This window comes from Trichechus manatus, unplaced genomic scaffold, assembly GCF_000243295.1.
Source record: "Trichechus manatus latirostris isolate Lorelei unplaced genomic scaffold, TriManLat1.0 scaffold00060, whole genome shotgun sequence".
Lineage (NCBI taxonomy): Eukaryota > Metazoa > Chordata > Mammalia > Sirenia > Trichechidae > Trichechus > Trichechus manatus.
The window spans coordinates 13,503,100-13,524,632 of NW_004443996.1; the positions used below are offsets into that span (position 1 = coordinate 13,503,100).

General features: G+C 37.8%; 1 protein-coding gene across 5 annotated transcripts in view; it reads right to left on the reverse strand.

Moving 5' to 3' along the window:
* ATP7A (ATPase copper transporting alpha) overlaps positions 1-21,533 on the reverse strand; it is a 258,321-nt gene that overhangs the window by 41,056 nt on the left and 195,732 nt on the right. For all 5 annotated transcript variants that reach the window (XM_023733619.1, XM_023733620.1, XM_023733618.1 and 2 more), the window contains 3 exons: positions 19,476-19,670; positions 17,613-17,795; positions 14,664-14,880 (listed from right to left, as the gene is read on the reverse strand). In XM_023733619.1, the coding sequence (XP_023589387.1) occupies positions 14,664-14,880; positions 17,613-17,795; positions 19,476-19,670 (595 nt within the window). The remainder of the gene's footprint in view (positions 1-14,663; positions 14,881-17,612; positions 17,796-19,475; positions 19,671-21,533) is intronic.

Consider the following 21,533-nt stretch of genomic DNA (forward strand, 5'->3'; position numbering starts at 1 on the left):
TAGATGTTCTGTCCTTTACTGAGAATGGTGTGTTGAAGTCTCCTACTATTATTGTGGAACTGTCAGTTTCTCTTTTCAGTGCTGTTAGAGTTTGTTTTACGTATTTTGGAGCCCTTAGTTGGTTGCATAGTGTCCTTCTTTGTTTTTTATGGTAGATTGTGTTTTAAAAGTCTATTTTATCTGAGATTAGTATTGCCACTCCTGCTCTTTTTTGGTAGCTGTTTGCTTGATGTATTTTTTTCCCATCCTTTGATTGTTAATAAATTTACATCTTTGTTTCTAAGGTTTGTCTCTTGTAGACGGCATATTGATGGATCCTGTTTTTTTATCCATTCTGTCACTCTCCATCTCTTTATGGGTGCATTTAGGCCATTTACACTTAGTGTAATTACTTATAGGTGTGAGTTTATTGCTGTCACTTTGTAGTTGGTGTACCATTTTTTCCTTTTCTTTTTCTGCTTTTTCTCCCTCTCCCTTTTCTTTCTTACTCCCATCCAGCCGCGTACCCCAACTCTACTCCTTTCTTCTGAGCTACACCATGCCACCTTAGCTAGAGAGACAGCAACATGCCACCAGCCCAGGTTCGTACTGCCCCCACCTGCCAGCTCCTGCCATATCATTTTTCTTCCTTTTGTTTCTCCCTTCCACCTAGTCACATACCCCAACTCTACCCCTTCCTGCCAAGCTACGATGTGCCACCTTGACTAGAGAGACACTGGCCCGACGCCAGCCTAGGTATGCCCTGCCCCTACCCGCTGGCTTCTGTTGTGCCATGTTTTTCTCCCCTTTCTTCCTCTTCTTTCTCCCCCCACCTAGCTCTGTATGCCACCTCTACCCCTTCCTGCAGGGCAACACCACACTTCTGTGGATAGAGAACTAATAGCCCACCACCAGCCTGGCCCCCCCTCGCCCACTATATCCTACCATGCCATTTTTCCCTCTCCTCCTTTTCTTTCTCCCTCCCACCTAGCGCCCTACCCCACCTCTACCCCTTCCAGCTGGGCCATGCTGTGTCACCTTGGCTAGAGAGCTACCGGCCCACTGCCAAACCCGGTACCCCCGCCCCTGACTACCAGCACCATTTTATTTTTTTATTCCCTTTCCTCCTTTTCCTTCTCCCTCCCACCTAGCTCTATACCCCACCTCTACCCATTCCTGCCAAGCCACGCTGTACCACCTTGGCTAGAGAGGTACTGGCCCACTGCCAGCCCGGGTTCACCCCACCCCTATCAGATAGCTCCTGACTTATCTTTTTTTGCTTTCTTTATTTTTCTTTTCTTTCTTTTCTTTGTTCCCCACACCTAGCCCTGTATCCTACACCCCCTTTCCAACAGCTCACCACACCACTGCAGCTAGAGCATTGTCAGCTCATGCCCGCCGCTGCACCAGCCCACACTGACCCTACCCTGCCGTCACTCGACCAGCTGCTGAACAGAGGGAAGTGAGCCCATACCACTCCCCGTACAACCAACACTCCCTCCTATCTGGAGAGGGACTGTGAACACTCCCACATCACTGGACCAAAATCAGGAGGCAGACAGCAGCTGTGCAGTCTGCCCTCAGCTACCTCGTCGAAACAGTATAGAGCAAAGCAGGCACACCCTGCCCGCTGCTGCCCTGCCCATCCGGACAAGATGGTGAGAGCTATTGTGCCCACAGATGACGAAGCAACAAATCACACCTGGCCCGCCCACCCTGAGATGTCAAAAGAAAACAAAGAAGCAGGATGAAACAAAGGAACACACAATCAATAAATAAAGAATATACTACTTTAAAGTCTCGGAGACAGCAGACAATATCAAAACATATTTAAAAAAAGCAGGACAAGATGGTTCCAGCAAGTCATCAAAACAAAGAATCAGATCTCCTTCCGGTAGAAAAAGAGAGTGGAACCGATATGTCTGTCTAAGCGATTAGGAACGAGATCAAGGAGACACAGGAAAAAAATAAAAACAAGAGAAAAATAGACATAATTAAGGAAAACACAGACAAAGCAATAGAAGAATTCAGGAAAATAATACAGGAACAAAACATCAAAATAAATAAACAATTAGAAGTCATACAAAAACAGCAACTAGAAATCCAAAAGATAAACAACAAAATTTCGGAAACTGACAACTCACTAGACAGGAACAAATCTGAAACAATGGAACACAGAATAAGTTAGAATAAAGACAAATCCATGGATGCTGCTTCGTTTGAGGAAAAATCAGAGAAAAGAATGAAGAAAACCTAAGAATTACGTGGGACACAATCAAGAGCAAAAATTTGTGCATGATCAGAGTTCCAGAATGGGGGAGAAAATAGAAAACAGGGAAGACTGTCGAAGATTTGCTGGCAGAAAACTTCCCAAATATCATGAAAGATGAAAAGCTGATCATCCAAGATGCTCAACGTACCCCACATAGGAGAGACCTGAAAAGAAAGTCAGCAAGACATATCATAATCACACTTGCCAAAACCAAAGACAAAAAAAGAATCCTGATAGCAATATAACCTGACTTTACTAATGACAGTAAATTTCCACTAGTCCTTAAACTAGCCCAAATCAGATGTGGCTGGCCCCGCATGTGCAGAAGGGCCAGCTGTGACCACTAACTGACCTCAACAGAGGACACAGCAATAGGAGGTATGAATAAGAAGGAAAATCATCACCTGGATCCTATTTTGAAGTGAGAGGTCCAACAAGAACCACATCACCTCGTGTTTCCTGGCCACATTCTAGAGTTTTCCCTCCCCAGAACACCTGTGCAGCCACCGTCTTACTGCACAAATCCCATATAATCCCTGCTTCCTTGTAGCTTGGTGAGCCAGATCTGAGGAGCCTCCTCCCGGCTCCTTGCTCTGCACACTGCAATAAAGTTACTTTCGCTTTCTCAAAGACCAGTGTCCAGACAATTGGCAAGTCTGAGCGCGCCAGACAAGGACCCTCCTTTTAGGGTTAGTTAACAGCAGCTTGAGAAAAACGAAGTCACTTACAAAGCGAAAACAGTAAGACTAAACTCTGATTACTCAGCAGAAACTATGAAGGCAAGAAGACAATGGTATGACATATATAAAAGCTTGAAAGAAAAAAATTGCCAAACAAGAATAATATATCCTGCAAAACTCTCTCTCAAATACAGTGGCGAAATTAGGACATTTCCAGATAAAAATAAATGAAGGGAATTTGTAAAAACCAAAAAGAAAAAATACAAGAAATATTAAAAGGAGTCATTCAGTTAGAGAACCAACAAAAGAAGACAACAACCATAGTATAGGACACAGGACAGCATCAGCCATATACTAACCCAGATAAAGAACTCTCAATAATAAAACAAAGCTAAAAGACTTAAAACAGAGAAACAGAGATGTCAATCTATAAATGATGACAAAGTCAAAACAATAAAAGGGGGAATAAATGGTGTAGGTATAGAAATAGTCAACAATAAATGATGACAACGTCAAAACAATAAAAGAGGGAATAAATGGTGTACGTATAGAACTTTATACAGAGGAAGTCAAAGTGATATCAAATGATAAACGATTGGTACAAACTTTGGAAGATAAGGTAAACTTCAAGGTAACCACAAAGAAGGTTAACAAACCTACTCATCAGAAAAAAGAACAAAAACATAAAGTCTCAGTAAACACAAAATCTATAAAAATGAAAGAAAAGAAAATCCACCAAAAAAAGGAACTCAGCATAGGAAAGTAAGAGGAACAAAGAAAACAGCACCACCGAAAAAAGCACAACAATGTGACAGCAAAAAACTCATACCTATCAATAATCACACTGAATGTTAATGGCTAAAATGCACCTGTAAAGAGACAGAGAATGGCAGAATGGATAAAAAAGCATAACCCATCAATATGCTGTCTACAAGAGACACCTCTTAGACACAAAGACATAAATATATTAAAAATCAAAGAATGGAAAAATATATATCAAGAAAACACTAACAAAAAAGGGCAGGAGTGGCAATACTGATCTCAGATAAAATAAGACTTTAAGGCAAAATCAACAATAAAAGACAAAGAAGGACATTATATAATGATTAAAGGGACAATCCAACAAGAAGATATAACCTTAATAAATATCTAAGCACCCAACAGGGCTCCAAAATACATAGAAAACAAACTCTAACAGCACTGAAAAGAGAAATAGGCAGTTCCACAATAATAGTAGGAGACTTCAATACACCACTCTCGGTAAATGACAGAGCATCTAGAAAGAAACTCAACAAAGATACAGAACACCTAGAGGCCAAAATCAACCAACTTGACCTCATAGACATATACAGAACATGTCAGCCAACGGCAGTAAAATATATATTCCTTTCCAACGCACACAGAACATTCTCCAGAATAGACCACATTTTAGGCCACAAAACAACCCTCAATAAAATCCAAAACATCAAAATAACACAATGCATTTTCTCTGATCACAATGCCACAAAAGTAGAAATCAACAACAGGAAGAGCAAGGGGAAAAAATCAAATACATGGAAACTGAATAACACCTTGCTTAAAAACAACTGGTTAATAGAAAAAATCAAAGAGGGAATAAAAAAAATCCTAGAATTAAATGAGAATGAAATACATCATACCAAAACCTTTGGGACACAGCAAAGGAAGTGCTCAGAGGTCAATTTACAGCAATAAATGCACACATCAAAAAAGAATAACAGGCCAAAATCAAAATATTAGAGAACAGAAAAGGAGGCCACAGCCACAAGAAGAATGGAAATAATAAAGATTAGAAAAGAAATAAGTGAAACAGAGAACAGAAAAGTAAAAGAAAGAATCAACAAGGCCAAAAATTGGTTCTTTGAAAAGATCAACAAAATTGACAAACCACTGGCCAAACTGACAAAAGAAAAACTGAAGAGGAGGCAAATAACTCAAATAAGAAATGGGATGAAGGACACTACAACAGACTCAACTGAAATAAAAAAGGATTGTAACAGAATACTATGAAAAATTGTACTCCAACATATTTAAGAACCTAGAAGAAACTGACAAATTTCTAGAAACACACTAGCCACCTAAACTAACACAAGCTTAGACAAAAATCTGAACAGACCCATAACAACAGAAGAGATTGAAGAGGTTATTTAAAACAAACAAACAAAAAAAAAAACCTCCCGACAACAACAACAACAACAAAAAGCCCTCGCCCAGACAGCTTCACCGGAAAATTCTATCAAACATTCAGAGAAGAGCTCACACCAGGACTACTCAAACTACTTCAGTGCACAGAAAAGGAAGGAATACTCCCAATGCATTCTATGAAGTCAGCATAACCCTGATACCAAAGCCAGACAAAGAAACCACAAAAAAAATTACACACCAGTATCTCTCCTGGATATAGATGCAAAAATTCTCAACAAAATTCTAGCCAACAGAATTCAGTATCATATCAAAAAAATAATACACCACAACCAAGTGGAATTCATTCGAGGTATGCAAGGATTGTTCAATAACAGAAAATCAATCAATGAGGGAGGGGAGGGATGGGGAGGTGAAATCACAAGCTAGATAGCAGATAAGTGTTAACTTTGGTAAACAGAAAGACAACACACAATATAGGGGAAGTCATCACAACTTGACCAAGGCAGTCATAGAAGCTTCCTAGACACATTCAAACACCTTGAGGGACCAAGTTACTGTGGCTGAGGCCTGGGGACCATGGTCTTGGGGGACATCAAGGTCAACTGGCATAATATAATTCATAAAGAAAATGTTATACATCCTACTTTGGTGAGTAGCATCTGGAGTCTTAAAGGCTTACAAGTGGCTATCTAAGATACATCTGTTGGCCCCATCACGTTCGGAGCAAAGGAGAATGAAGAAAACCAAAGACACAAGGAAAATATTAGTCCAAAGGACTAATGGACCATATGAACCACAGCCTCCACCAGCCTGAGCCTAGAAGAACTAGATGGTGCCCAGCTACCACCACTGACCACTCTGACAGGGATCACAAAATAGGGTCCCGGACAGAGCAGGAGAAAAATGTAGAACAAAATTCAAGTTTACAAAAAAGATCAGACTTTACTGGTCTGAGAGTGACTGGAGGAACCCCCAACACTATAAACCCTGGCAACCCTGCTAACTCAGAAACGAAGCCATTCCTGAAGTCACCTTCCAGCCAAAGATTAGACAGGCCTATGAAACAATCAATAACACATGTGAGGAATGTGCTTCTTAGTTCAATCAAGTGTACAAAACCAAATAGGCAACACTTGCCCCAAAGCAAAGACCAGAAGTCAGGAAGGGACAGGAAAACTAGACAAACAGACACTGAGAAACCAGGGTGGAAAGAGAATGGGAAAGACTGCTGACACATTTCAGGGATTGCAACTAATATCACAAACAATTCGTGTATAAAATTTTTGAATGAAAAAAAAAATCTGTGCTGTAAAATTTCACCTAAAAATAATAAAATTAAAAAGAATAAGAAATCACAAGGGGAATTAGTCAATACTTCTTGTTGTTGTTGTTAGGTGCCGACGAGTCGGTTGCCTCTCATAACAACTCTATATACAACAGAAGGAAACACTGCTCAGTCCTGTGCCATCCTCACAAACATTGTTATGCTTGAGCCCACTGTTGCAGCCACTGTGTCAATATATTTCGTTGAGGGTCTTCCTATTTTTGTTGACCCTCTATTTTAGTAAGCATGATGTCCATCTCCAGGGACCGGTCCCTCCTGACAACACATCCAAAGTATGTGAGACAAAGTCTCGCCATCTTTGGTTCTAAAAAGCATTCTGGCTGTACCTCTTCCAAGACAGATTTGTTCATTCTTTTGGCAGTCCATGGTATATTCAATATTCTTCGTCAACACCATAATTCAAAGGCATCAATTCTTCTTTGGTCATCCTTATTCACTGTCCAGCTTTCACATGCCTATAGGCGACTGAAAACATCATGGCTTAGTTCAGGTGCACCTTAGTCCTTAAAGTGACACCTTTGCTATTTAACACTTTAAAATGATCTTTTGCAGCAGATTTTCCCGAAGCAATGTGTCGTTTGATTTCCTGACTGCTGTTTCCATTGGCGTTGACTGTGGATCCAAGTAAAATGAAATTGTTGACAACTTCAATCTTTTCTCCATTTATCATGATGTTGCTTACTGCTTTAGTTGTAAGGATTTTTGTATTCTTTATGTTGAGGTGTAATCCATACTGAAGGCTGTAGTCTTTGATCTTTATCAATAAGTGCTTCAAGTCCTCTTCACTTTCAGCAAGCAAGGTTACGTCATCTGCATATCACAGGTTGTTAATGAGTCTTCCTCCAATCCTGATGCCACGTTCTTCCTCATATATTCCAGCTTCTCCAATTATTTGCTCAGCATACAGACTGAATAAGTATGCTGAAAGGATACAATTCTGACGCACAACTTTCTTGACTTTAAACCATGCAGTATCCCCTTGTTCTGTTACAATTTCCTCTTGGTCTAAGTACAGGTTCCACATGAGCATAGTCAAGTGTTCTGGAATTCCCATTCTTCACAATGTTATCCATAATTTGTTATGATCCACACAGTCAAATGCCTTTCCATAGTCAATAAAACACAGGTAAGTATCTTTCTGGTATTCTCTGCTTTCAGCCATGATACATCTGACATCAACAATGATATCCCTGGTTCCACGTCCTCTTCTGAATCCAGCTTGAATTTCTGGCAGTTCACTGGAGAAATACTGCTGCAGAGACTTTTGAATGATCTTAAGCAAAATTTTACTTATATTGTTCGATAATTTCCACATTATGTTGGATCACCTTTCTTTGGAATGGGCACAAATATGGATCTTTTCCAGTTGGTTGGCCAGGTAGCTGTCTTCCAAATTTCTTGGCATAGATAAGTGATCACTTCCAGTGCTGCATCTGTTTGTTGAAACATCTCAATTGGTATTCTGTCAATTCCTGGTGCCTTGTTTTTCATCAATGCCTTCAGTGCAGCTTGGACTTCTTCCTTCAGTACCATCAGTTCTTGAATATATGCTACCTTCTGAAATGGTTGGACGTCAACCAATTCTTTTTGATACAGTGACTCTGTGTATTCTTTCTATCTTCTTTTGATGCTTCCTGCGTCATTTAATATTTTCCCCGTAGAATCCTTCAATACTGCAACTCGAGGCTTGAATTTTTTATTCAGTTCTTTCAGCTTGAGACATGCCGAGTGTGTTCTTCCCTTTTGGTTTTCTATCTCCAGGTCTTAGCACATTTCATTATAATACTTTACTTTGTCTTCTCAAGCTACTCTTTGAAATCTTCTGTTCAACTCTTTTACTTCATCATTTCTTCCTTTTGCTTCAGTTACTCTACATTCGAAAGCAAGTTTCAGAGTCTCTTCTGACACCCATTTTGGTCACTTCTTTCTTTCCCATCTTTTAAGGACCTCTCGCTGTCTTCATGTACGATGTCCTTGATGTCATTCCACAACTTGTCTGGTCTTCAGTCATTAGCGTTAATGCGTCAAATCTATTCTTGTGATGGCCTGTAAATTCAGGTGGATATACTCAAGGTTGTACTTTGGCTCTCATGGACCTATTCTAATTTTGTTTAACTTCAACTTGCATATGAACAATTGATGGTCTGTTCCACAGTAGGCCCCTGGTCTTGTTCTGACTGATGATATCGAGCTTTTCCATCATCTCTTTCCACAGATGCAGTCAATTTGATGCCTGTGTATTTCATCTGGCGAGGTCCACGTGCATAGTCGCTGTTTATGTTGTTGAAGAAAGGTATTTGCAATGAAGAAGTCGTTGGTCTTGCAAAATTCTATTATGCGATCTCCAGCGTCTTTTCTATTACCAAGGCCATATTTTCCAACTACTGATCCGCCTTCTTTGTTTCCAACATTCACGTTCCAATCACCAGTAATTATCAATGTATCTTTTTTTAAAACTGTACTTCAGGTGAAAGTTTACAGCTCAAGTTAATCTCTCATACAAAAGTATACACATATTGTCATGTGACACTAGTTGCAATCCCTACAATGTGACAGCACACTCCCCCTTTCCACCCCGGTTTCCCATGTCCATCCAACCAGCTCCTGTCCATTCTTGCCTTCTCATCCTGCTTCCAGACAGAAGCCGCTCATTTGGTCTCGTGTATCTGTGTCTTGATTGCATGTTCGATCAATTTCAGACTGCAGAAGTTGGTAAAAACTTCAATTTCTTCATCTTTGGCCTTAGTGGTTGGTGCATAAATTTGAATAATAGTCGTAATAACTGGTCTTTCTTGTAGGTGTACGGATATTATCCTGTCATTGAGTGTTGTACTTCAGGATAGATCTTGAAATGTTCTTTTTAACGATGAACATGATGTCATTCCTCTTCAATTTGTCATTCCCTGTATAGTAGACCATATGCTTGTCTGATTCAAAATGGCCAATACCAGTCCATTTCAGCTCACTAATGCCTAGGATATCAATCTTTATGTGTTCTATTTCATTTCCGACGACCTCAAACTTTCCTAGATCCATATTTCGTACGTTCCACATTCCAATTATTAATGGATGTACGCAGCTGTTTCTTCTCATTGAGTTATGCCACATCATCAAGTGAAGGTCCCAAAAGCTTGACTCCATTCACATCATTAAGGTCAACTCTGTTCTGAGGAGGCAGCTTTCACCAGTCATATTTCGAGCAACTTTCCATCTGAGGGGCTCATCTTCTGGCACCTTGTCAGACAATGTTCCACTGCTATTCATAAGGTTTTCACTAGCCAGTCTTTCCAGAAGTAGACTGCCAGGTCCTTCTTCCTAGTCTGTCTTAGTCTGGAAGTTCCACTGAAACCTGTCCACCAAGGGTGACCCTGCTGGTATTTGAAATACTAGTGGCAAAGCTTCCAGTATCACAGCAACATGCAAGCCACACATTACGACGAACTGCCAGACACGTGGTAGATTCAATACTTAGAGATGAATGAAAATGAAAGCACAATATACCAAAACTTATGGCATGCAGTGAAGGCAGTACTCAGAAGGAAATTTACAGCTATAAATGCCTACATTAAAAAAAGAAGGAAGAGCTCAAATCAGTAATCTAACTGTACACCTTTAGAACTAGGAAAAGAAGAGCAAATTAAGTCCAAAGCTACCAGAAGGCAGGAAATAATAAAGATTAGAGTGGAAATATATATAATAGAGAATAGAAAAACACCAGAGACAATCAAGAAAATCAGAAGTTGGTTCTTTGAAAATATCAATAAAATCCTTAAACTTCTAGTTAGATTTACAAGGAAAAAAAAGAAAGAAGATGCAAATAACTAAAATAAGAAATGAAATTGGGGCCATCACTACTGACTACTACAGAAATAAAAAGATTTATAAAAGAATACTATGAACAATTGTATACCAACACATTAGATGACCTACATGAAATGGAAAATTCCTAGATTTATACCAGGAATTTTGTTTACACAAACTACCTAAATTGACTTAAGAAGAAATAGAAAATCTCAATAAAATTACTAAAGAGATTGAATCAGTAATCCAAAACCTCTCAACAAAGAAAAATCCAGAACCAGAAGCTTCACTGGTATATTCTACCAAACATTTAAAGAAGAATTAATATCAATTCTCAAACTCTTCCACAAAATGGAAGAGGAAGAAACACTTCCTAATTCATTCTATGAGGCCAATACTGCCCTGATACCAAAGCCACATAAACACAAGAAAAGAAAACTACAGATCAATATCACTTTAGAATATGGAAGCAAAAATCCTCAACAAAATACCAGTAAACAGAATCCACGAGCATATTAAAAGGATTATATACACCGAGACCAAGTGGGATTTACCCCAGGAATGCAATGGTGATTTAACACAAGAAAATCAATCAATGTGTTATGGATTGAATTGTGTCCCCCAAGAATGTGTGCCAACTTGGCTAGGCCATGATTCCCAGCATTGTGTGATAGTCCACCATTTTGTCATCTGATATGACTTTCCTATGTGTTGTAAATCCTACCTCTATTATGGTCATAAGTCAGGATTAGACGCAGTTATATTAATTAGACAGGACTCAATCTACAAAATTAGGTTGTATTTTGAGTCAATCTCTTTTGTATCTCTAAAAGAAGTGAGCAGGGATACAGAGGGACCTCCTACCACCAAGAATGAAGAACCAGGAGGGGAGCACATCCTTTAGACTCGGGGTCCCTGCCATGAGAAACCCCTAGACTGGGGAAGACTGCTGACAAAGACCTTCCCCTAGAGCTGACAGAGAGAGAAAGCCTTCCCCTGGAGCTGGCACCCTGAATTCGGACTTCTAGCCTCCTAGACTGTGACAGAATAAAGTTCTCTTTGTTAAAGCCATCCACTTGTGGTATTTTTGTTATAGCAGCACTATGAAACTAAGACACAATGTAATACACCACATTAATAGAACAAAGGAAAAGTACCACATGATCATTTCAGTCAATGCAGAAAAGGCATTTGACAAAATCTAACACCCTTTCAGGATAAAAACACTCAGCAAATTAGGAATAGAAGAGAATGTCCTCAACATGATAAAGGGCATTTATGAAAAACCTATAGCTAATGTCATACTCTATGTTTACAGACTGAAAGCTTTCCCCCTAAGATCAGGTACGAGACAGGAGGCCCGCTTTCACCACTGCTATTCAGCACTGTACTGGAAGTTCCAGGCAGAGTAATTAGACGAGAAAAAGAAATAAAACACATCCATATTGAAAAGAAAGAAGTAAAACTACCTCTATTCACGGATGACATAATCCTAGTCACAGAAAATCCCAATGAATCCACAAGAAAGCTACTCGAGCTAATAAAAAAATTCAGCAAAGTTGAAGGCTACAAGACCAACACACAAAAATCAGATGGTGAACAACCTGAAAAGGAAATTAAGAAAACAATTCCATTTACAGTAGCATATAAAGGAATAAAACACCTAGGATCATATTTAACCAGAGAGATGAAAGACTTGTACTATGAAAACTACAAAACATTGCTGAAAGAAATTGAAGAAGATCAAAGATATTCCATGTTCATGGATTGGAAGACTTAATATTGTTAAGATGTTAACACTACCTAAAGACTCAATGCAATCTCAGTTAAAATTCCATCAACAATTTTTGTAGAAATGGAAAAGATGATCCTCAAATTCATATAGAATTGTGAAGGGCAACAAGTATCTAAAACAATCTCGAAAAAGAAGAACAAAATAGGAGGGCTCACACTTCCAATTTCAAAACTTACTATAAATTGACAATAACAAAAACAGTGATAGTGGCATAAGGATAGAGTTTTAGAGCTGTGGAATAGAATTTAGAGCCCAGAAACAAGCCCATGCATCTATGGCCAGGTGGTTTTCAACAAGAGTGCCATTTCCATTCAATGGGGAATGTATATTCTCAACAAATGGCACTGGAACAAAAGCATCTCCACATGAAAAAGAATGAAATTGGACTCCTACTTTGAAACATAAAAAATTAATGGATACATGTAGAAACTTTTGAAATGGTATAACTTTGGCTATGTATATTTTCACCAAAAAAAAAAAAAAGGTCCTCCAAGGTCAAAAAGGGATAGTGTTGACATGTCATGGGGTTGTTAACCAATGTCATAAAACAATATGTGTACTGACTGTTTAATGAGAAACTACTTGTTCTGTAAACCTTCACCTAAAGTACAATAAAAAAAAAATTAATGGAAAGCGGGTAAATGACCTAAATAGAAAAACTAAAATCAGTAAACATAGGGGTAAGTGATCATGACCCTGGATTTGGCAATGGATTGTTAGATATGACAGCAAAAGCATGAGCATCAAAAAATAGGTAAAACTAGACTTCATCAAAATTAAACACTTTTGTACATCAAAGGACATTATCAAAATTAAAAATAAAAAGACAACCTACAGAATAGAAGAAAGTATTTGCAAATTATATCTAATCGGGGTCTAATACCCAGGCTCTATAAAGAAGTCCTACAACAAAAAGACAAAAAATCCAATTTAAAAAATGGAAAAAGGACTTAAATAGACATGTCACCAAAGAAGATATACAAATGGCCAAAAAAAAACATGAAAAGATGCTCAACATCATTACACCCACTCCTCACTTATTGACATGGTTAGGTTCCAAAGACCAGGTTGTTATGCAAAAATCAGCATTATGGGAAAATGGAGGATGACTACATCAGACCACAAAATGGAGGATGACTACATCATTACACAACTGCCAAACCACTGAGAATCATGGCCCAGCCAAGCTGACACATAACCTTAACCATCACAGCCAGTGTTACTCTTGCCTCCTACCTTGGCATTCATTACTGCCAGACATACACCATTAATGCACAAAATAGTTGGACAGTAGATTTTTTACTATTGTCCTAAATGTAATATGTCAGAAAACAAGATAGTTGATAAGTGAGGAACAGGTATAGTTATCAGGGAAATGCAAATCAAAACCACAATGAGATACCACTTCACTTCCAGGGGGGCTATGATTAAAAAAAAAAAAAGAAAAACAACAAGTGTTGGCAAGGATATGGATATATTGGAACCTTCATCCATTGCTGGTGGGAATGTAAAATGGTGCAGCTGCTGTGGAAAACAGTTTGGCGGTTCCTCAGAAAGTTAAAGAATGACCATATGACCCAGCAAATCCACTCCTAGGTATATACCCAAAAGACTTGAAAACAGAGACTCAAATAGATACTTGTATACCAATGTTCATTGTAGCACTATTCACAATAGTTTAAAGGTAGAAACAATCTAAATCCCCATCAAGAGATGATTGGATAAACAAAATGTGGTACATACATAAAATGAAATATTCAGCCATAAAAAGGAATGGAGTTCTGATACATGCTACAACATGGATGAACCTTGAAAACATTACACTAAGTGAAGTAAGTCAGACACAAAAGGACAAATAGTGTATGATCCTACTTATATAAAATATCTAGAGTATGCAAATTCGTAGAGCTAGAAAGTAGACTAGAGGTTACAGGGGCAAGGAGGAGGGCAGAATGGGGAGTTATTTCTTAATGGGTACAAAGTTTCTGTTAGGGTAACAAAAAAGTCTGGATAATGCTGATGATTACACAACATTGTAAATGTCCTTAATGGTTGAAATGGTAAATTTTATGTTATGTACATTTTACCACAATAAAAGAAAAGAAGAAGCAAGGGGACAGGACTGAGAGAGTAAGGTCTCCGAGGAGTTAAGAGAAGATGGGATCTCCAGCGAAGATGAAGAGATTCATTAGGCAAGATGATGGATACTTCTTCCCCTAAAAGAGGAATAATTCTGGGAAAAAAATTGAAAGAATACATGCCTGAGAACATTAATTTTCTATATAAAAACAAGCAAGGTAATTTGCTGAGGGGGTTAGGGGAAGAGTCATAAGATCTTGTGAAAGATGTAAAACGTTTGGAGTAGCTGTGGTAAGAAATAGAAGAAGGACTGCTGAATAAAAACAAGATCACCTAAGGGCTAGACCTCATCACCCTGTAGTAGTATCCATGAGCACAGTTGGGAAACGTTCTCTAGCAACTTGAGTAAAGTGAAGAAGGCCTATGATGGAATTGATTTGAGAGAATGAACTCATGATGTCAATTTTTCTTTTTTATGTGCAGGGTTATAAAGTTAGCCATCTGACCATAACTTCCCCATAACTGGTACTACAAAGAAAATTCGCTTACTTGAGAGTTGGACATCAATAATCTTGGAAGATGAAGTTGATGACGGTTCATTACTTCCATCAGTTTGAAACAGGGCTGCATTTTTAATATTATTTTCTTCTATTTTCCAGTTATTCTTATGTAGAAAGCCTTCAATATTGGTGACTTTACAGCTAATACCACAGCCTGGCACAACCTGGAAATCTATGCAGGTACCCAAGGTTTCGGTGTCCAGCTCCTAATAAATAGAAAAAGAAGCATTTCCTCTGCTGTTCTAATAATCGAAGGTCATCCATTAGCATGTTCAAAGAGTACCAAAACAAACAAACAAACCCATTGCTGTAGAGTCGATTCTGACTCATAGTGACCCTTTAGGACAGAAAAGAACTGCCCCATAAGGTGTCCAAGGCTGTAAATCTTAACGGAAGCAGACTGCCACATCTTTCTCCCATGGAACAGCTGGCGGGTTCAAATTGCCAATCCTTCTGTTAGCAGCCAAGTGCTTAACCAATGTACCACCAAGGCTCCTTTCATTCAAATATTACTCCTGGTTAATTCTAAATGTTTAGACACATGCTACATGCCTGGTTAATTCTAAATGTTTAGAATAAAATGGTCACTTATCATTGCCTACTTGACAGTGGATTTTGATAAGGATGAAGGAACAGAGTGTTGAGTATTATATCCAAAGTCACAGGAGGAACTTCACAATCCTTTATTTCTAATCCCAATCTCTAAAAATTATAATGAGTTTGGGAAAGAAAACATAGGAGGTTTATCAATATTCTGTGCCCTCTTCAGTAGGGAATCACAAATTAAAAATTTAACTCTATAGTCAAGTCGGGTTTTCTATTCAGTACAGGGCAACGGGTAACAAAGAACAGGGCCTTTAGTTACCAGAGTGCTCTCTAGTATGATTCTGTATCTTTAGTAAGCCAAAGAATTCTGGTGGCCATCATTGTTTCCTGGCTCTTTACATCTTCATCCTCTCTGTTGTTCGATTTGGGTGTAAAGAAGCCAGGTCAGTAATAGTTAACAGGTAAAAAAGGAAAGAACAAATAAAGAAATGGCAACACTAATGGTAGAAATTGCCACATTTTCACTATAAAATTAATGTGATCTAATTTACGAAGAACTTATACAAATAAATGAAAAAAAGACAAACAACACTATGGAAATACAGGCAAAGGATACATGCAGACAGGTTATGGAAAAAGAAATACAAATGGCTGATAAACATATGACAAGATGCTCAACTTTATTCATAATTAAGGAAATGCAAATCAAACCATCAATGAGTAGACATTTTTCACTCTTTAAATTGGAAAAAATGAAGTGTTGGCAGGAGGGTGGGGAAATGGGCACTCATAACTTTTGGTGAAGGTATAAACTGGTACAACCTTTTATGTAGGTATTAGTAATATTCATCATATGGGTATTGCAATATTCATCTAAATTTAACCTCATGTGTCTTTTGATCTAGCAATTATATTAATAGGCATTTAACATAGAGATAAACTTGCAAAATCTGACAAGGATTTCACTGTAGCACTGTAAGAGCAAACAAACAAAACAAAAGGCCCTCAACCAACTACACATTAAAAACAAGGCAGATCTGTATGTCTTGATATGGAAAAATCATTTAATAAAATTTTTTTAAGTACCAAAAAGTGGTCACTGTGTGATCTTTCTATGTAGAGTTTAAACAGTGATAAATAATATATATGCTGGTATATGCATTAAAAACTGTTAACAGATGCACAACTTGGTGACTATATTAAAAAACCATTAAACTGTACACTTTAAAAAGGTGAACTTTATGGTATGTGAATTACGTATTAATAAAGTTATTTTTTTTAAACTGTTAAGACCAAAACCAAACCCATTGCCATCAAGTCGATTCCAACTCATAGCGACCCTATAGGACAGAGTAGAACTGCCCCAGAAGGTTTCTGAGGCTGTAAATCTTTACGGAAGCAGACTGCCACATCTTTCTCCTGCAGTGCCACTGGTGGGTTTGAACCGTCAACCTTTCGGTTAGCAGCCAAGCACTTAACCACTGCGCTACCAGGGCTCCTTAAAAACTGTTAACAGGTTAACAATTGTGAAGCTTTAGAGAGAAGAATTATCAAAGAAGGTGGGAATGAGGCTTTTACTTCTCATTATGTAATTCTGACCAATCTTCATTTTCTACCATAAATATGTATTACTTCTATTATTAATTTTTTATGTCAACATGGTTATCTGTGTGGTAGGATTACAGTTAATTTTTGTTTTCATCATTATACTTTTCTGTATGAAGAAACTAAGACATAAAATTAAGTGAGAAAAGTCTCTAGCCACACTATACATAAATCACAGTCAAACACCAGGCTGGCCTCCTATTTTTTTAAAATAATATTTATTGTGTTTTTGGTGAAGGTTTACGAAGCAGTTTAGGTTCCCATTCAACAATTTCTACACAAGTTGTTCAGTGACATTGGTTACGTTCTTCACAATGTGTGAACATTCTCATTAATTCTATTCTGGTTATTTCATTTCCATTAGTCTAGTTTCCCTGCCACCTTACATTCTCATCTTTGTTTTAAAGTATTGTTGACAGACTGGTCTCATATAGGTGATTTTTCAAAGGAGCACAGTACTTACAGGCGATATTCATTATTTTTGGGGCTAATTTGTTATTCAGCTTCGAGGTAACCTCAGGGGTTAGTATTGGTTCAAGGTTTGAAGAGTATCTCAGGGCAATAATCTTGGGGAGTCCTCCAGTCTCAACCAGTCCAGTAGGTCTGGGTTTTTTGTTTGTCTGTTTTTAGGAATTTGAGGTTCTGTTCCACATTTTTCTCCCATTGTATCAGGATCCATCTATTGTGGCTCTGATTATAATGGCTTTCTATTTTTTATACCTGGATTTGATCTTTGGGTAATTCCTAGAAAGATGACTACACTAATAAACAAGGAAAAAAACTGTACCTGCTTGCAGTATTTGGTTACTGCTGCTCCTAGAGGGTGTTCACTATTACTTTCAGCAGTTCCCACAATGGCCAAGATCTTACTGCGTGATATTCTGTTACTTTCCACTAGCACCTTTACTTGATTCACTACTGGGGTTCCATGGGTAATGGTTCCAGTCTTATCAAATACTACCACTTTTACCTGTAAGAAAATGAAAATACAGTACACCCACATGACTTGATAATCCTTAATATCACCATTCCAGAAATGCAAAAAAGTTTTACTTTGGCAAACAGATTACTGTTTTGTCTCTTAATAAACTAACCCACTGACTGTCTTTGGGAAAACAAAAGTAAGGGATTAAGTGACGAAATACTCTTAGTTATAGCTAATAGTCCTCATCTGCAAATGTTCAACAACTATTTAATCACGCTAAATGACTGTGGGTATATGTTAAACAATTAGCGCTAATTGTTAAGGGTTGACTATTAATAGCTAATTAAGAGATGCCTCTAGTGTCTCCAGGGAAAACAGAAAGGCAGTTAATACTAATGAATTCTAGGTCAGTTTGCGAAAACCGGGCAGCAGGCAGAAAAGGTAAGCAATTAAATTAAAGTGAGCATCAGATAAGACCCATTGGGTTGCTTTGGTTATACTGGGTTTAGATTAGGGTGAAAAGAGACAGCTCAGGGAACCAATGAGGGAAACAGCCCAAATATGAAAAAGTGAAGAGTCTGGAATTAGAGAACCTCTTGGGAAACTTGGAAATATGAACCCTGAAAAATGAACAGCCTGAGGAACCAAGATGAAAGAGGCATGGCAACTAAATGCAAAGTATGATTCCGAACAAGAAAAAAAAAATAGCTATAAAGGACGTTACTGAGACAACTGAGGAAATTGGGACATGGATTATAGATAATGAATTTCTTGATTTTGATAATTGTACTGTGGTTATATAACAGAATGTCCTTATTCTTAGGAAACACACTGAACTACTTCAGGGGTAAACAGGCTTGATATCTGGAATCTATTCTAAAATGATTCAGGAAAAATGTGTGTGTGTGTGTAACAGAAAGAGAAAAAGAAAATGAGAAAGGAAATAGGGAAAAATGAAAATAACTGGGGAATCTGAGTAAAGGTTATACGGAAGTTCTTTGTACTATTCTTGCAACTTTTAAGTTTGAAATTTTATCAAAATAAAAAACTACTACAAAAATTAATAGTCTGAATTCACTGGCCAGATGAGGTTCCAAATTTGTTCTAAGATGTGTTCTATGTTTACTGCATGCATTTATATATAGTTTATATCCTCATAATAAGATCATACTAGTAGAAATACAGTTTTAGTTGAAGTCAAGTAGACTTGATTGAGATTATTATGAAAATCCTACTGTGAGAGACATCATGGATTGGATTATATTCTTGAAGTCATAGCTCTAAACTGCCAGCTGATGGCAGCAAAGGCAAAGAAGTTGAAATGTAATTATAAGCACTCTCTCCCTTTGAAAAACACAAACAAGGAGTCATACACAAATAGGTTAGAAGCCTGATAGATTTTGGCAAATTTTCCTGGGCAAGTACCTATTCTGTCTTCCTGCCCTAAAGACTGGCCTAATCTGAGTTGGGATAGGACTCCAGGCTTCCCACATTAGGGTCCACTCTAACAGAGTAGGCCTGGAGTAGTCTTAGAGCTTTTAGATAACTAAAGCCAATCTGGAATGGAATCGAAATAACATCTTTTCTACCTGAACCCCCAGGATAGATCCAGAAGAGGCTCACCTTATGGACCATGTGGAATTAATTTAGGGTGCTGTGTTTCTCAGTAGGGACACTATTGCTAGTTCAGACAGGACAATTCTTAGTTCTGGGGCACTGTCTTACCTTATGAGCCATCTCCAATGGTTCGCCACCTTTGATTAGTATGCCATTTTGAGCACCTACTCCTGTACCCACCATCACAGCAGTTGGAGTGGCCAGACCCAGTGAACAGGGGCATGCAATGCACAGAACTGTGATAGAGGCTTGAAAAGCAAAGCGTATTATCGTTTCTGTTTGGGAGATACTTCTATTGTAGCCCTACAGAAGAAAGGAATACATTTTGGTTATTGATTTAGAGTTGTACAAAACAAAAGGAACAAAGCTTAACCCTACTTAAATAAACCCACAATTTTGAAGTCATATATATTCTACCTAGCTACCAACATACACATTTTAGTGACTAGTAAGAAAAACACCTTTTAGACACATATATAAGAAATTGTGACACAGCTGGCAAACAGGTCATAGTCTTAAAATCAAGATTTCATTTTTGATGATTCCATAGTAACAAACTATTCCAGAGTTACATGAAACACAAAATTCAGCTTTTTTGCCCCATACTGAAAATAAGTGTTTTTATCAGGGACTTTCAAGGATAGCTGAAAACATGTGACATAATTCTCAGCAGATGTAATCCTGAACAAATAATAGCACTCAATTTCTGTATACTAAGATCGTGAAGGAAACCCTGGTATGGTAGTCGTTAAGCGCTACAGCTGCTAACCAAAAGTTGGCAGTTCGAATCCACTAGGCACTCCTTGGAAACCCTATGCGGCAGTTCTACTCTGTCCTATAGGGTAACTATGAGTTGGAATCAACTCATGAATCTGCTTGTCACACTACTATTTAAAGACAATGGAAAAAAAAAGGTCACTTGTCATGCAAAGGGAGCTTAATCACATTTCAACAAAATCCCTTTGGATATAACATTGTGAAATGAGTATACCTGCTAGTTGAACTCTTAGTGACATTGAATAATTTGTTCACATGGGTAAATACGATTGACATTTTTAGAGGAAATCTCCTGAGACCCCCCAGAACTCACAAGAAAAATTCTTGTAGGACACATGTACCAAAATATTTACCAGCAATCTTCTAGTTCAATGTGTACGTACCCAATGTGAATCATTTAAAGAAATCTTTCTATGTTACACTAATGACCAGAACATGGAATAGATTTATAATTTGTATGATTCTACTTGTTCTTTAATTGAAGAGACAAACAGAGTAAACAGTGAAACAGCCTGGCATTTTTTAAAATGAAGAAACACAACAAAGTAAGCCTTTGTTAGTAGTAAGGTTTTACTGTGCTAGGTTCTTACTAACTTCTCAAGTACTTAAACTAAATGTTCATCTTAGAGTTATAAGTTTATATAAAAACAGAGCTGGAAGGAACTTTCATAGATATCTAGTCTTGTGCTTTTGCATATGTCATTTGTGTATGTTTTCACATATGTTGTATGCTTTCATCTACACTAACTCCAATTTTGTAGCTTAGGTATTATTATCCCTATTTTACAAATGAGAAAACTGAGGATAAGAGTAATGACTTAAAGGTTATATATCTAATTTGAGGCACAGTTCAGGTCTACTGAGTATTACCACTTTACGACACCATACTTTAGAGACTATCATAGAACTAGATGAGCAGGCAATAATACTATCTTATATTTATAAAGCATTTAATAAATTACAAAGTGTTTCTAATATATTACCTTACTTAACACTCAAAATAACTGTGAGTTATGCAGAATGAGTACTGTTAAAACCTCATTTTGTAGATGAGGAAAATGAACCTCAGAAAGAAATTAAGATCACATCAAAGGCAAGTGGCAGGGCTGAGATCCTGAGGTTTTCCTCAATATATCTTTTAGTGCTTTAGGAAAGCAAAATAATGCTAGAAATAAGGTTAAGTATAAAATGTAAAAGTTCAGTACTTGCTTTTTGAAAATCACAAATCATATGAAAAAAATCTTTCTGAAAAGAAACCCTTTAAATTGGCATAACAAGGTTTATAAAGGCAATGTTCTACATTCTACCTTGGTGAGTAGTGTCTGGGGTCTTAAAAGCCTGTGAGCAGCCATCTAAGATACTCCACTGGTCTCATCCCTTCGGGAGCAA